This window comes from Schistocerca serialis, chromosome 4 (assembly GCF_023864345.2).
Source record: "Schistocerca serialis cubense isolate TAMUIC-IGC-003099 chromosome 4, iqSchSeri2.2, whole genome shotgun sequence".
Taxonomy (NCBI): domain Eukaryota; kingdom Metazoa; phylum Arthropoda; class Insecta; order Orthoptera; family Acrididae; genus Schistocerca; species Schistocerca serialis.
In genome coordinates this window covers 827,264,923-827,282,564 of record NC_064641.1, presented here as the reverse complement: position 1 = coordinate 827,282,564, position 17,642 = coordinate 827,264,923, and the positions used below count along the sequence as shown (strand labels likewise).

Here is a 17,642-nt window from a genome sequence, read left to right as displayed (position 1 = left end):
CAGCTAATAATAAAAAGGTACAGAGACCTTTTGATTAACCTTCATGCAAGGGACAAACTAAGTGGTGGTAGAGGCTCACTGCCAGTCCTGGAGCAAATTCTAGGAGTTGCTAGAATTTGCTGCCACTGTCTGGAGCACAGGGAGTTGTGCTTGTTATATTCCACTGACATAAGCATCAGCATTCCTGAAATTTTAACAACATCACATCTGGATGGTTGAGCCAAGGCTACGAAATCATCATGTCACTGACCTATGAAGGCTATCACTATCCTGCAGCCCGAGCCCCCACACCATTCACTTCGTTCATTGATGTCATAGTGTTGTCTGCCAATGGTGTGCAAGTTCAGACACCCACCCTACGAGCAATTTTAATTTTTGTTATGTGATTGTGTGAGTGTCATCATTTGCTGTCTGTACATTGTCGGGCATGAAGTGCTGCCAGCAGCAGGAGCAGCAATCAACTGGGAAGAAGAAGACTATCAGTAAGTATTTTATCCATCTATCTCTAATTATAATTATTATGTATGGGTTTTTTATGCATAGGCTTTGTTGTTATTGTTACGGACGAGGACTCACAGATGTTCCTCCCTGAACCACAGCAACAGCAGTCATTCTCCTCAGTGGGTATTCACAATCTTTCAGACCCGGTGTCCTTCGACTGTGCCTAGCACAGCCACAGCCGGAACATGAGTCTCAGCTAAGGGGTAGCAGAATACTGCTAGACACTAATACGTACAATTTGACTGTAAGTGGATCTAAATATGTGAATGTAGGCCTAGCACTCCACAGTGACTTTAATGTGGTGACTGAGATAGAGAACGTTCAATATCTGTGCTAGAGTGTGTATGCATGGTGTGTACGGAACTGTGTCGTATGATGTAGTTCAAAAAGAGGAAGAAGATGACTGAATACAACACATCACATATTCCTATTACCCTATTTTATGGACTATACAATGCTATGGACTATAAGACACACCTTAATTTTAAGCAGATTTTTAATGACATTTTTACAATTTTCATTATCAGATTCCAAGGCCAGGATAAAAAATTCTTAGTTTATAAAACCAACTGACCTTTAAAATCCCTGGAAGTCATCATCTGAACCTTCTTCTTCTCCTTCTTCTTCCTCTTCATCATCATCATTGTCCACTTCATTTATAAGAGGATCTTCACTGCCATTGGGAGCATTACTTATGCCACACTTCTTGAAGGATTTAACAACGTCTTCTCTCAATCTAGACCACAACAGTTTTATCCATTGACATACTTGTTTGACTTCAGGTCGTTTTAGAGCTCCCTTCAGAGTGAATTTATGTTGGGTTTCATCCATCATCCATTGTTCCACTCCTCTCTCATATACTCTCTAAATGGTTTATTTATTGAGACATCAAGAGGTTGCAATCGTGAAGTATGTTCTACCAGAATAACAGCAGCATCTGTATTTTCCTGTCTCGGTTTCTCTTTCACAGAATTTTTCAGATGACTACATAACTGATCTAGCACAAGAAGATAGCTCTTCTTCAACAAAGCACCTTTCCCTCTGTCCCACACTCTGTTAATAACTTCAAACCTGCCTCGTCCATCCAACCCTTGTCTTGTAAGTGAACAACAGCATCTGGCAGCATTTCAGAAAGTTTTTGCATTGTTTTCCGTTTGAAAATGATCATTGGATTATGTTTAGTACTGTCAGCACATCATGAAAGGCAACAGTGTAGTGCATTTTTTCGTGTCCACTTGTTTTTATAGTTACCATACAGTTTTAGCACCTTTCATGGCAACGGTTCTGTTATGTGACACATCAAACGTTAGAGGAGCTTTGTCCATACTCATTCCTGTACTTACTTCCACAATGGTTTTCTCTTGATGTTGAATAATAAAGTGATGGAAAGATTATATTTTCCCTTCATACTCTTGTGGCATTATCTGAGGTATTTCAGTTTCAGTTCACATGCTAAGTCTATGATGCTTCATAAACCTGTAGCACCAACTATCACCATCCTTAAAGTCTGTTAAGTTTCACTGTAGCACCAGATTACAAGTGTGTATTTGAATCATTTTTGTACTAATTCTGTGGTATTGATAGCTACGATGCCATGGCGTAGGTACAAGTTCTTAGGTTGTCACTACGACACCAACACCAACGACAGCACCCTCAAGCCAGCGCTGTGCAGCTCTACGAGCTCCGCTCCAGATTCTCCCCATTTAATTCTGAGTAGACAACCAAGCAACATGATTTCTACTTCATAGGAGGCTAGCCATTACAGACTTTGTTACTTCAGTTACTTCAATGATAGTTTGTCCAACTACTAGTAGCTGTTAGATTTGATTGATGTACAGCTTCGCACCTATGTGCTCATCTCAGCCAAAGTTAAGTACTATCAGTTGTATATGTTCATACACCAGTAAAAGAGCTATAATCAATATGCAGTACCAAAGCGTTTCACCTTTTCCTGCTCCTACTCACTTCCTACATTCGGCCTACCCTCCAGTTTACAGGAGCAGACCCACAAGCCGCCTTCCAGGTGGGGTACAAAAGATGGCGATGAGCAGGGACTAAAATTGTTTTTTTTCCCTCTCTTATCTTCTTTTTGCTCAGTCCTGTTTTCTTTTCATTCTTGCCCAGTGTGCCTATATCTGAGTGCTCCCACCTTTCGCTATACGACTTTCATTTGTGTAAACCGTGGCTTCGCCACAGCAACAGGCTTTGCTGTCCGATCTTGTACGTTTTCAGGTTCAGCAAATGACGCAGCTGCTTGCTGCCACCAATGGACTGGTCACACTACAAACTGCAGCTACTACAGCGCCTCTGACGCCACCACCTTACCAACGCCATCGCCGACGGTGCCGCCATTTCGTGCCTTCAATCCTGATGTTGAGCGCTGGCCAGAATACATCGCCCAGCTCGAGGCACACTTCGCAGGATACAACATACCAGGTACAGAGCGGCTTGCCTTTTTCATTGCCAACACAGGTGTTGTGTTACACCGCGTGCTCATCAAATTGTTTCCCACCATCCTCCCAGAAACTAAAACTTACGAGAAAGTGAGTGATGCTTCGAACTCCCACTTCTGTGACAGTTGAAATGTGGTAGCTGCATGCTACAAATTCTTTCATCTCTGGCGTGGCCCTACTCACTCCAATAAATTTTGGTTAGCGAACCTTCAGGGACTAACTTCTGATTGTGACTTTAATTGCTCATATGCAGATATAATGTTTAGAGATGCTATTGTGCAGAATGTGGTGGATCAACGCATCCGTGAACAAATCCTCATATTTAAAAACCCATCTCTGCAGGAAGTTGTGGACTTGCTGGACAGAAAAGATATGTTAGGTATGGCTACTTCTGCATTCGACATGACTCCACGTGTGTGTACTGTTAGCGTGGCACAACACATGCCCTCACAGCCAGCCCCAGCACAGCTCACCATGCCATGCCCTCGCACACGAGTAAACAAGTTTCCAACCAGGCACCTACTCAGAAACTGAAACTATGTCTGAACTGCTTTCTTGCCCACCCACGGGACAGTTGTCCATCCTGTCAAGCACAGTGTTATTTTTGTAATAAGAAAGGACATGTGCAAGCTGTGTGCAGTAAGAGAATCTCTAATTCACAACTTGTCTCCCATTCGCATGACTCGCGTGGGTGTCACCGCAACGGAAACTGCCGTGATCATGATTCACCTCAGCCTATGGATGTTAATGCAGCTTCATGTGCTTCTACAGCTTGTTGTGTGAATCAAGTTTTGCCAGACACTTCCTCTCACACTCAGTGCGATGCGAGAAAACTTTTTGTGACTTTGAACATTTGTGGATGTTCTGTTCGCACGCATCTGGACACTGGTGCGTCAGTTTCTTTACTGAACAGATCAACATATGACTTACTTGGTTCACCCCCACTTTGTCGTTAGCATTCCACATTGACTGCATTTAATGGACAGGAAATCTCAGTGCTCGGCATGTGTAGTTTACTAACCAGGTATGGTGCAACGACTCATACAGTGTCTTTCCATGTGCTCCGCTCTAGTGATGCTACGGACATTTTTGGTATGGACGCATTTGACCTTTTTGGCCTCGCAATTCAGGACAATGTACTTTGCATCAATGCTAGTGACCCTGCAGACAGCGTTGCTGCCCTATGAAATGATTTTGCTGAACTCTTTTCTGATGGCCTTGGTTGTGCCGCAGACTTTGCAGCACATGTTGTACTTAAAGACAATGCAATGCCTATTTTCCGGCTTGCACGCATGGTACCGCATGCACTGCGTGACGCCGTAGCTGCTGACCTTACGCATTTGCAAGACAGTGGTCTCATTGAACTTGTTTCTACTTCACCATGGGCTTCACCTATTGTGTGTATGAAAAACCAAACGGTCATCTCAGTATTGATGCTGACTTTAAGTCTACAGTAAATCCCCAGACAGTGGTAGCTACGTTTCACTTACTGCGTCCTGAAGACATTTTTGATAGACTTGGTGCGGGAAAATTCTTTTCCACGATTGACTTGAGGGACACATACTTTCAGATTCCACTTGATGAACAGTTGCAGCACTACTTTGTAATCAACACCCACCTTGGATTGTTCAAGTTTCACCACCTTCCATTCGGTTGTGCTTCAGCTCCTGCAATTTTTCAGTCTTATTTGCAGCAGTTGTGTGCCACTGTCCCTGGTTGTTCCAGTTATCTGGACGATATAGTTGTCTCAGGTCGCACCCCTGACGAACATTTGCAGAATTTGCATGCCTTATTTACTGTACTTTTGCAGGCAGGACTAAAGTGTAACAGAGACATGTGCAAATTTTTTAAAACTGAGATTCAGTATTTAGGACATATGATTAACATCTCAGTGTGATTAGAGACTTGCCAACACCCAAGAACTTGAAAGAACTTTTGTCTGTGTTGGAAAAATTTACATATTATTTTCGGTTTATACCAAATGCAGCGCAGATTGCAGTGCCTTTGCATCGCCTTCAGCATAAAAACATTCCTTTTGTTTGGAATGTGATGCTGCTTTCCACACGCTCATATCTGCTTTGTTGGGTGACCACTGTTTGATTCCTTTTGATCCTTCCAAACCAGTTGTTTTGGCTGTCAATGCATCTTCTCACGGCATTGGAGTGGTTCTCTCACACCGCATTAATTCTGTCAATCGTCCGATCCCTTCTGCTTCTAAGTTACCCACTTCTGCCCAGAAAAACTATTCTCAAATTGAGAAAGAAGCTTTAGCTATTGTAATGGAGTGACAAAGTTTCATGATTCTTTGTACGGTTACAAGTTCAATTTGGTCACTGATCATAAGCCTTTAACATCGTTGTTCCACCCGTCAAAGCCAGTTCTGGCCCGTACTGCACAAAAGTTGCAACGTTGGTCTTTGTTCTTGTCTAAGTACAATTACGAAATTTTGTTTTGGCCTACGGCCCAGCATGGCAATGCTGTCTGCTTTGTCTCGTCTACCTGTCGGTCCTGAAGCAGTATTTGATTCTTCCAAATTGTCATGCATGTTTATTGATTCACAAGATAAGGAATTAACTGATGGTTTTCCAGTGGATTTTCATCGCATTGCTTCCGCGACAGCCGCCATTGCATCTTTGCAGAGTCTTTTGCAGTATATTTGTACTCAGTGGCCTCCATCTGCTATCCAGATTAGTGATCCCCTTGTATGGCATTACTTGCACAACATCACAACTTGTCTGTACACCAAGGTGTTATCTTGTTATGAACTGACAATGATCAGCCTCATGTGGTTGTACCTCGTTCGATGCAGTCGGAAATCCTCCTGGTGCTGCACGCTGGTCATTGGAGTATAGTGCAGATGAAGCAATAAGCGCGTCATCACTGCACTTGGGTTGGAATTGATAAACAAACTGAGAATTTGCTTGCTAATTTTCGCTCTTGTGCAGAGCATCGATTTGCTCCCCGCCAGCGCTTCTTTGTGTGGCCAACTCCTACTGCACCTTTGCAGTGCATTCATGTTGATTTTGCGGGTCCTTTCTGGGACACCCACTGGTTGATAGTTATTGATGCGTACAGAAACTTCCTTTTTGTTGTGCCTATGTCGTCTACTACATCTGCCAGTACTGTTTGGGCTTTGACATCTATTTTCTGCATTGAGGTCCTTCCTGAAGTTATTTTCTCCAACAATGTCCCCCAATTTGTGTCCTCCGAGTTTGAAGCGTTCTGTGCTGCTAATGGCATTCACCATCTGACATCAGCCCCGTTCCACCCTCAGTTGTACAGCGAGGTTGAGCGCTTTGTGCGTACGTTTAAGTCGTAGATGACCAATTTGCGCGTCATACACTCTCGCGAGTGTGCACTCTGGACTTTCATTGCTTCATATCGCTCCCAGCCGCACGGCACCCGTTCCCCAGCGGAATTGCTACATGGTCGCAAACATTGGTCGCTCCTGCAGCTATTGCACCCGCCGCCGTGCGCTCCCGCCGCTTCGCCTCGTTCTCGCTTAGCACCACTTGATTAGGTGTTCTATCGCGTTTTCTCTGACAGGCAGCGCTGGGAAAAGGGGCGCATTCTTCGCCCATCTTGGCCGCGCCTTATTTGTCATTTCTGGCCCCTCCGGCACTGTCAAGCAACACCAGAATCAATTCCGTTTGTGCTGTCCTCGGTTTTCTGCCGCTCGTTGTTTTCCAGCAGAATTGGAGGAAGCTTCCTGGGAGATTAAAACTGTGTGCCGAACCGAGACTCGAACTCGGGACCTTTGCCTTTCGCGGACAAGTGCTCTACCGATTGAGCTACCTAAGCACGACTCACGGCCCGTCCTCACAGCTTTAATTCCGCCAGTACCTCGTCTCCTACCTTCCAAACTTCACAGAAGCTCTCCTGAACTAGCACTCCTGGAAGAAAGGATATTGCGGAGACATGGCTTAGCCACAGCCTGGGGGATGTTTCTAGAATGAAATTTTCACTCTACAGCGGAATGTGCGCTGATATGAAACTTCCTGGCAGATTAAAACTGTGTGCCAGACCGAGACTCGAACTCTGGACCCTTGCATTTCGCAGGCAAGAGCTCTACCAACTGAGCTACCCATGCAAGACTCACACCCCGTCCTCACAGCTTTAATTCCGCCAGTACCTCGTCTCGTACCTTCCAAACTTCACAGAAGCTCTCCTGCGAACCTTGCTGAACTAGCACTCCTGGAAGAAAGGATACTGTGGAGACATGGCTTAGCCACAGCCTGGGGGATGTTTCTAGAATGAAATTTTCACTCTACAGCGGAGTATGCGCTGATATGAAACTTCCTGGCAGATTAAAACTGTGTGCCGGACCGAGACTTCGCAGGAGAGCTTCTGTGAAGTTTCGAAGGTAGGAGACGAGGTACTGGCGGAATTAAAGCTGTGAGGACGGGTTGTGAGTCGTGCTTGGGTAGCTCAGTCGGTAGAGCACTTGCCCGCAAAAGGCAAAGGTCCCGAGTTCGAGTCTCGGTCTGGCACACAGTTTTAATCTGCCAGGAAGTTTTGTAACAGCGCACACTCCGCTGTCGAGCGAAAATTTCATTCTAGAATTGGAGACTTCGCGGCTTCCGCCGCATCAGCCCATGACTCCACCGATGGCGTCTTCACCACTCGCGCCCCCGCCGCGAGCGCTCCTGCCATCGGCGCCGCTGCCGGTCCGGTCACCTGCACCGGATGGGCGCCTCTCACCGCCACCATGGCCCACCGCCGTGTACCTCCACGGTGCTGGAACCAATGGACACTGAGGCTGCCGCCACATCGCCGCTGCCCATGGAGTTTGTTGCTCTGCCTCCTCACCTGAGCATACCCAGTGGCAGTGTGCAGCCTGGGCAGGTTTTCCATGGGGCATTTTCCTCGGCCCCTCGCAAGCAATTCGGGGTTGCTGGCGGGCAGCACGCCCCGGCATGCCCGCCTCCTCAGTTGCGCCGCCCCTGGGTCCCTCCATCCGCCGTTGAAAGCCCTACTCAACGACAGTGCGCTGTTTCAGGGGGAATGGGTGTGGTATTGATAGCTACGATGCCACAGTGTAGGTAAAAGTTCTTAGGTTGGCACTAAAACATTGATGGCAGCGCCCTCTGGTCGGCGCTGTGCAGTTCTACGAGCACCGCTCCAGATTCTCCCCATCTGATTCTGAGTAGATGACCAAGCAACATGGTTTCTACTTCATAGGGGGTGCGCCATTACAGACTTTGTTACTTCAGTTACTCCAATGATAATTTGTCCAACTACTAGTAGCTGTTAGATCTGATTGATGTACAGCTTCACACCTATGTGCTCATCTCAGCCAAAGTTAAGTATTATCAGTTGTGTATGTTCATACACCAGTAAAAGAACTATAACCAGTATGCAGTACCAAAGCATTTCACCTTTTCCAGTTCCTTCTCACTTCCTACATTCGGCCTACCCTTCAGTTTACAGGAGCAGACGCACACGCTGCCTTCCAGGCGGGATACAAAAAATTCCAGTGCCATTTTGATAGTGTCCTTCAATCTATTTCAATGCGCCATCTTGTAGTTTCGACCATTATGCAGTCAGTCCTCTGTTTGCACATTTAGTCTTCCTCATTTTTTTCAGTTGTTCCTTACTAGCCCATCAATCCTGATATTGCTTTTTCTGTTTGTGGAGGGCCGAAACACCGCTCAGTTGCTCTGTTTCCATGTTCTTATGCATATGCTATTACTTTCAATTTATAGCCCGCATCGTATGAACATGTTTTGTTTGTGTCCATTACGGAACTAGCTACTAACAAAAATATTGTACTGTTACCGACAACACAAACCACTTTCAATTCAAGTTCACTAGCACAGTATACTGCAATGAGGCGTCACATGCTAGACAATGTTCTGGGGTTGTGACGGCGGGGCCAGCCGAAGTGGTCGTGCGGTTAAAGGCACTGCAGTCTGGAACCGCAAGACCGCTACGGTCGCAGGTTCGAATCCTGCCTCGGGCATGGATGTTTGTGATGTCCTTAGGTTAGTTAGGTTTAACTAGTTCTAAGTTCTAGGGGACTAATGACCTCAGCAGTTGAGTCCCATAGTGCTCAGAGCCATTTGAACCATTTTGTGACGGCGGGGCAGGAGAGAGGCAGTGTTAGCGGGCTTGTGAATCACCGCAACTTATGTGTATCGCATCAGTGCACTACTGCTGCCAGCTGAATCCAATGTTGCCAGATGGAGATGCGTTTCCTGTGGCATCATGTATATGATCATTTTTAAGACTGAAGGGAATTTTAAATCAGTCACTGGACATTTCGAGTGTGAGATGCACCTGAATTTTGGAGACATTTTTTCGAATAGAAAAGTGCTCTTTTAGTTCCTAAAATACAGTAACATTAACATGTTATAGTAGAAGGCGTCAATTGTCGCTATGTGTAGAGAGGCAGTGCTTGAGCTAAAATTATATGGATCGAGGACTTTTCTAAATACACTGATGCAACAAATTAAGTTATGGTTTATTAGCATTAGCAACACAGTTTTCAAAATTGTTTCACAAACTTAAAAAACATTCTGTTCTCAAAAAGAGATTGATTATTTTCAGAGATGCATCATACTAATACACATAATTATTTTGTGTACATGTCTAGCAGTATCTGATTACTAATGTGTGGAGATATATCATATTAATACTAAGAGAGGAGAAGAATGATTTTATATACAATATTTACATAAAGTATCCGATTACTGTAATACATCACACATATACGACTACTGTGGATTTTTTTTTATATAGAATATTTACACTGTATGGAGGCTAACAGCAGCAGGTGAGGAAGAATGAACCACACATACACGCATTCATACTCACACATAAAATATACATACAAGCAAACATAGAGTGCAAAAAATGTGTACATAGTACACATAATAATGATATATACAATTTGCAAAAACACACACACACACACACACACACACCGATGGAATGACACAGGCTCTCTTAGTAGCCATTTTTTGGTCATCAGTCTGCCGGTCTGTGTGGCCGTGCGGTTAAAGGCGCTTCAGTCTGGAACCGCGTGACCGCTACGGTCGCAGGTTCAAATCCTGCCTCGGGCATGGATGTGTGTGATGTCCTTAGGTTAGTTAGGTTTAAGTAGTTCTAAGTTCTAGGGGACTGATGACCACAGATGTTAAGTCCCATAGTGCTCAGAGCCATTAGAACCATTTGAGCGTCATCAGTCTACTGACTGGTTTGATGCGGCCCGCCACGAATTCCTTTCCTGTGCTAACCTCTTCATCTCAGAGTAGCACTTGCAACCTACGTCCTCAATTATTTGCTTGACGTATTCCAATCTCTGTCTTCCTCTACAGTTTTTGCCCTCTATAGCTCCCTCTAGTACCATGGAAGTCATTCTCTCATGTCTTAGCAGATGTCCTATCATCCTGTCCCTTCTCCTTATCAGTGTTTTCCACATATTCCTTTCCTCTCCGATTCTGCGTAGAACCTCCTCATTCCTTACCTTATCAGTCCACCTAATTTTCAACATTCGTCTATAGCACCACATCTCAAATGCTTCGATTCTCTTCTGTTCCGGTTTTCCCACAGTCCATGTTTCACTACCATACAATGCTGTACTCCAGACGTACATCCTCAGAAATTGATATTAGTAGACTTCTCTTGGCCAGAAATGCCTTTTTTGCCATAGCGAGTCTGCTTTTCATGTCCTCTTTGCTCCGTCCGTCATTGGTTATTTTACTGCCTAGGTAGCAGAATTCCTTAACTTCACTGACTTCGTGACCATCAATCCTGATGTTAAGTTTCTCGCTATTCTCATTTCTACTACTTCTCATTACCTTCGTCTTTCTCAGATTTACTCTCAAACCAAACTGTGTACTCATTAGACTGTTCATTCCGTTCAGCAGATCATTTAATTCTTCTTCACTTTCACTCTGGATAGCAATGTCATCAGCAAATCGTATCATTGATATCCTTTCACCTTGTATTTTAATTCCACTCCTGAACCTTTCTTTTATTTCCATCATTGCTTCCTCGATGTACAGATTGAAGAGTAGGGGCGAAAGGCTACAGCCTTGTCTTACACCCTTCTTAATACGAGCACTTCGTTCTTGATCGTCCACACTTATTATTCCCTCTTGGTTGTTGTACATATTGTATATGACCCACCTCTCCCTATAGCTTACCCCTACTTTTTTCAGAATCTCGAACAGCTTGCACCATTTTATATTGTCGAACGCTTTTTCCAAGTCGACAAATCCTATGAAAGTGTCTTGATTTTTCTTTAGCCTTGCTTCCATTATTAGCCGTAACGTCAGAATTGCCTCTCTCGTCCCTTTACTTTTCCTAAAGCCAAACTGATCTTCACCTAGCGCATTCTCAATTTTCTTTTCCATTCTTCTGTATATTATTCTTGTAAGCAGCTTCGATGCATGAGCTGTTAAGCTGATTGTGCGATAATTCTCGCACTTGTCAGCTCTTGCCGTCTTCGGAACTGTGTAGATGATGCTTTTCCGAAAGTCAGATGGTATATCTCCAGACTCATATATTCTACACACCAACGTGAATAGTCGTTTTGTTGCCACTTCCCCCAATGATTTTAGAAATTCTGATGGAATGTTATCTCTCCCTTATGCCTTATTTGACCGGAAGTCCTCCAAAGCTCTTTTAAATTCCGATTCTAATACTGGATCCCCAATCTCTTCTAAACCGACTCCTGTTTCTTCTTCTATCACATCAGACAAATCTTCACCCTCATAGAGGCTTTCAATGTATTCTTTCCATGTATCTGCTCTCTCCTCTGCATTTAACAGTGGAATTCCCGTTGCACTCTTAATGTTACCACCGTTGCTTTTAATGTCACCAAAGGTTGTTTTGACTTTCCTGTATGCTGAGTCTGTCCTTCCGACAGTCATATCTTTTTCGATGTCTTCACATTTTTCCTGCAGCCATTTCGTCTTAGCTTCCCTGCACTTCCTATTTATTTCATTCCTCAGCGACTTGTATTTCTGTATTCCTGATTTTCCCGGAACATGTTTGTACTTCCTCCTTTCATCAATCAACTGAAGTATTTCTTCTGTTACCCATGGATTCTTCGCAACTACCTTCTTTGTACCTATGTTTTCCTTCCCAACTTCTATGATGGCCCTTTTTAGAGATGTCCATTCCTCTTCAATTGTACTGCCTACTGCGCTATTCCTTATTGCTGTATCTATAGCGTTAGAGAACTTCAAACGTATCTCGTCATTCCTTAGTACTTCCGTATCCCACTTCTTTGCGTATTGATTCTTCCTGCCTAATGTCTTGAACTTCAGCCTACTCTTCATCACTACTATATTGTGATCTGAGTCTATATCTGCTCCTGGGTACGCCTTACAATCCAGTATCTGATTTCGGAATCTCTGTCTGACTATGATGTAATCTAATTGAAATCTTCCCGTATCTCCCGGCCTTTTCCAAGTATACCTCCTCCTCTTGTGATTCTTGAACAGGGTATTCGCTATTACTATAGTCTTTCTCCTCTTTCACTTCTTGTCCCAAGCCCATATTCTCCTGTAACCTTTTCTTCTACTCCTTCCCCCACAACTGCATTCCAGTCGCCCATGACTATTAGATTTTCGTCCCCCTTTACATACTGCATTACCCTTTCAATATCCTCATACACTTTCTCTATCTGTTCATCTTCACCTTGCGACGTCGGCATGTATACCTGAACTATCGTTGTCGGTGTTGGTCTGCTGTCGATTCTGATTAGAACAACCCGGTCACTGAACTGTTCACAGTAACACACCCTCTGCCCTACCTTCCTATTCATAACGAATCCTACACCTGTTATACCATTTTCTGCTGGTGGGGACGTTACGCCGTTGCCTCGTTAACACCAATAGCTAGCTGACTTTCCCTGCCACGCCGCCAGCAGTTCTGCTGGTACCGGTAAAGCGCGCCATCACTCCGTGGGTAAAAAGTACGACGTGGTGTCGCGCATTAGAGGCACGTACGTTCATTAGCTCTCGTTGTAAAAGATATTTTCTGGCGTTGAAGTGTTCTACAGCCGTCAGATATTGTGAACGAGTGTTTGTGTTGACGCTGCATTAATCGTAACAGTACAGCACGTCTGAAAAAACAAGATTCACAATAAAAGCGGACGTTCAGGAACACATCACTGACTGAAAATAATGTTCTGTTTCAAAATATTCCTCCAAATTCGACAATAATAGACATTGCGCCATATCACTCTGTTGTGATGGAAAAGCTACAACAATGCAGTGGATCAAAGCGGATATTGGTTCTGAGTCCAAAGAAATGCTGAACTGGCTACAGTTGAACAAGTTTAAATCCGACTGAGAACATGTTCAGTGAAGTTAAAATGCTGAAAGAAGAAGCCATTGGAAATGTTACACCACAGGACAGGTCTCGAGTTTTCAGCCATACCAAGAAGGTAGTTGAGGAGAGATTAATTCACTAAGTGTGTGTTACCGTGTTAAAATCTGCGTCTTTTGTCAAAACACAGCATAGTTTACAAATATTTATCTCACTAACCTTCTAATGCAGTTGAAATTGTGACAGAATGATCAAATAGTGTGTTATCAAACTAGTAGCTGAGGGCAAGTCAGGTCAACAGTTCATGAAACAGCCCATTCTCAGAACAAAATAAATGCGTAACTACTTCACTTCCATTGTCACAAAACCCTCGGCAATACTCGTTTGCATCGAAAAAAGCTGTAGTTCCTTGACTATCGCAGCGGATATGAAAGTTTCGCATATTAATGATATGGCGAAATACTCTATGTGTGCTATCATTTGCGAAAATCATTTTTCGACACCTCGAACGGTTTGTGAGGTTCGTGTGATTTATGACTATTTCTTTCTGGTCTTTTCGTTGACGCGTACTTTCATGGCGGAGTGGTTTACATACATTTCATTTTCTCGAGACAGCGGACAGATCCCTTCAAGTTTAAAGAATAATTCAGTATGTTTTCTACATTTCATACGAAGCAACATAGGGCCTAACATGCACGAAACGCAGATTCATAGTGGCCCTTAATTTTTCACTGCAAACATTAAGAAACTCTTGTAGTAGTTTACCTGATTTTGAAATATGACAATTACTGCGAGTATTAACGAAATGTTACGCAGTTCGGCATGAAGCTGACGAATTAACCTATAAGATGTGCGAGGATCATATGTTTTTAGCTGATAGTTTTTGAGAAAATTGCGGATCGGCCAGCTTGCGCTACTTGATGTTCGTGTACTGACGCGTCCAGCTCACATTGGCAAGTACGCTTCCGTCCATTCGACACTCGTTCGGCACTAAACTCATAAACTGTCAAAAGTCGCAACTAATTTTAAACACACTGCAGTCTATCTTTGGGTTGAACCTGCATCTATACGATAGGCATACGTCTTGGATGAGCCCCGGAAACTCCACAATCTGCGAGCCATTCGCTTCATCTTTCATCATGTCGATAACTTTCTTGTTCGCATGTATTATGCCGTGAGAATTATCGTCCACGTAGCCAGAGTTGTCGAATTCCTCGGGATTGTACCTTATTACTTCATGTGGATCACATTCTTTTACCCAATAGTTGAAACTGTATGTATCCATATAAAGTACCTTGGAAACAGCGATTTTTGGTTTTAGCTACTCTATATTGGAGTGTCTATTTAAGGAGAACTTACAAGCATCACTCACAATTTTTACCAACTGTAGTAGTAGCATGTCAGAGCAAGTGATTTCAATATTATTCAAGAGATACCTGAATTGCTTAGAAAACCAGATTTTATGAACGATACATACCATACTTAAAAGTTCGGCTGTTATACTCAATCATTTGTACTACATCTCATTAGTTATTCTGAAAGACAATTGAATGAGAGAGTAAAGCTCAAGTAAAAATAAAACGCAATGCATTTCTAAACTGCCTGTGAGTGTTCTGACCAGACTCGAGTTTTCAAAAGAATACAGTTTTCAAAAGATACGGAACTTTCGCCAGTTCTTTTACACTTGTTCTGAAATCGTTCGTTTTTTCCTTCTTCGAAAAATCTGTATCGTCCGATTTAACAGTTTAATGGGGATACCTAGCGGCTGCGTGTACAGGTAGTACTTTGTCGGAAAGTGTTTCCTTCTGCAATCTCTGCAGTTCGACCATCGACAGTTTATTTACCTAGTCCTTACATATGTGTGTATATCTTCCCTGTAAATGCATTGATTGTGTTGTGAATTTGTTGTGCTGAGGTTGTGTGTTTACTTTTTTGTAAACTTGTATTTCTGTTGTGGTTTCACACTCGTCGCTTTCCGTTGAAGTACAATGAGTGGTAAAGCAGCATATAGCTCACCGTTAGGACCTAGGGAATCAATAAGTTCTACTGGTTCAAATTTCAACAGCTTTGCAAAGCCATTAGGGCAGTTTTCACCCCGTCAGTTTAGTTCTCCATCTAGTAGCTCGCCAAGTTCGGCACAAGAAGGAGATTTTATACCGCTTGGTTATAGTAGTCCTATAAAGCACCCTAGTCAAAGAGGAAGGGGGAACTGGAAGGGGTCCCGTCGCAGTAGTAATAGCCCTGCTAATTCGGGTTTCAATTCTAGTTGCAGCCCGTACACTGTAAATAGGCCGCAGAAGTTCTCTTTTAATAGGCGTAGTAGAGTAAGTCTGTCGATTATATTGACAATTCAGTTTTAATGTAACGAAACAAAAATCTCATGGCTGTTTTTCTTTTTCAGGGAGGTCATGGAAATTCTAGCAGTACGAGTTACTCAGATGATATATCCCTATACGTCAACCATTCTATGGTTGAAGACCCGTGGTCAAACCTTGAGAAAAAGTTAAAGAACAGTAGAAATTCAGGTGCTAGCACCGTACTTACCATGAGTGATTCATATTACATGGGCGACTCCCAGGGAAACCAAAGCAGCACGTCATCCGACGATGCATCATCATGAAAACAAGCAAGATTCGCTCAGAAAGTGTTTTGTGAGAGTTGACGCCGTTGTCAGCTATTGTTTCGTTAATCTTCATTGTGCGTCAATTTGTTTTCCATCGTTGTGCAAAAGTGCACAGTTGATTTATTGTTTCAACAGTTTTGTGTGTGTGTGTGTGTGTGTGTGTGTGTGTGTGTGTGTGAGATAGAGAGAGAGAGAGAGAGAGAGGGGGGGGGGGGGGGGTAACTAGAAAAATTGAATTCTGAACTCTAGCGTTAAGTGATGAGGTATTAGATCAATTTGCCCTCATCAATGTCACAACATTTACAAATTACATTGCAATAAGAAGCTGGCAGTTCAAAAGTATTTGTAAATTCATGAAAAGAATATTTTAAAACGTATTGAGTGAAAATAGCTGTATATTGAATCATGAGAGAGAGCTCAAGAACAGTACAAATAAGATATTGACAATTGTGAAAATACAACGTTATAGTGAGTTTTAGACAGTGCCTTACTTTCATCTCTGTGATAGATGTGGATAGGCTAATTCATTTCAAACCAGGGAGGTATTATTCACTGGTATTAAAAATCTTCAATGCAGCTAGTTCATCTACGGAGACATGAATCTTAAGCAGTGTCCCCAGAAACTTAGTCATCATTATCCTTGTCCCAAATTTAGTCTGTGGTTACATAGCATATTTGGTATTGGCAGAGACATGTTTATTTCCATACTGAGAAAAATGGAACAGTCTTGAAAGTGCTAGTGAGTGTATCTTAGCTGTCAAGAGAAGGAAACTAGTAGGAGATGTGATCACAACTGTTGTTTATGCTGAAAAAAAAAAAGAATTTTTGTTACTTCATTTTATGTTTTGTGATAAACAAATTAGTGACTGCTGTCCCCATAGTCCTGCATATCCTGCAGGATACTGCTGAGGAGAGATCCCATTCAGAGCTGCATATGATGAGCAGGCAAGAAGTGGGAATATCTTGCATCAAGATCTCACCACAAAAGACATTTATGTTGCATTTTATGTGAGGGGTTGCAGGAACTTAAATGTGACATTGTACTTTCACTTGTCACAGTGACTGCATTTTGCTGGAAGGTAACATACTTCTAACTATCTAAATCTTCAGAAAGTACTGTAATCATTACATGAAAGTTTCCGTGAACATTGTTTTCTATAAATACTTATCACAGTTTTATAAGCTATAGTAAACTGTGATAGTAGTTGACCCTATATGTTTCCTCTTCTACTCATCAAGCTTGTAATTTGTGTTAGTTGGTTCTTTAAATCACCTCACTGGTAATGATGTGTAATTACCACATTTATACAATTATATTTTTTGACCACCATGTTAAGTTATTCATGATGATTTACTAGCATGGAGAGAAGAGAATTTTTTTCTCTGCAGTGTGTTTTTATGAAGCTAAATATTGAATGATAAAGAACTATCATGAGACATGATAGCATATTCTGTATTTTGGCAGAGTATTGCTGCTGTACATATCTGAAATGTTTTCTACATAAGAAATAAATGATAGAATATTCTAAAAATTTGTTAGTATCTGCTTTGTGAAATGTAGTAAATTCAATCTCAGATCAGAGATTTTTTTATATATATATTTTCATCCATTGATATTCGTATCCTAATACAGGTAGTAGTCCTCTGAGTTTTCTGTTGGATGGTAATAAATAATTTCTTTGTTGTTCACATAAATCTCATGACTTTCAACTGTAATTTCTACAACAGATTTGTCAGTGTTACCACGGTTAACCATTTTGTGGCTAAAACTTAAAAATAGG

At 42.6% G+C, this 17,642-nt stretch overlaps 1 protein-coding gene across 1 annotated transcript; it reads left to right on the top strand.

Moving 5' to 3' along the window:
- Positions 1 to 15,092: 15,092 nt before the first annotated feature.
- Positions 15,093 to 16,074, top strand: LOC126473431 (uncharacterized). Its single transcript, XM_050100470.1, has 2 exons — positions 15,093 to 15,562; positions 15,640 to 16,074. Exons 1-2 carry the CDS (start codon positions 15,227 to 15,229, stop codon positions 15,856 to 15,858), a joined length of 555 nt encoding a protein of 184 aa, XP_049956427.1. The 5' UTR covers positions 15,093 to 15,226; the 3' UTR covers positions 15,859 to 16,074.
- The last annotated feature ends 1,568 nt before the right edge of the window (positions 16,075 to 17,642 follow it).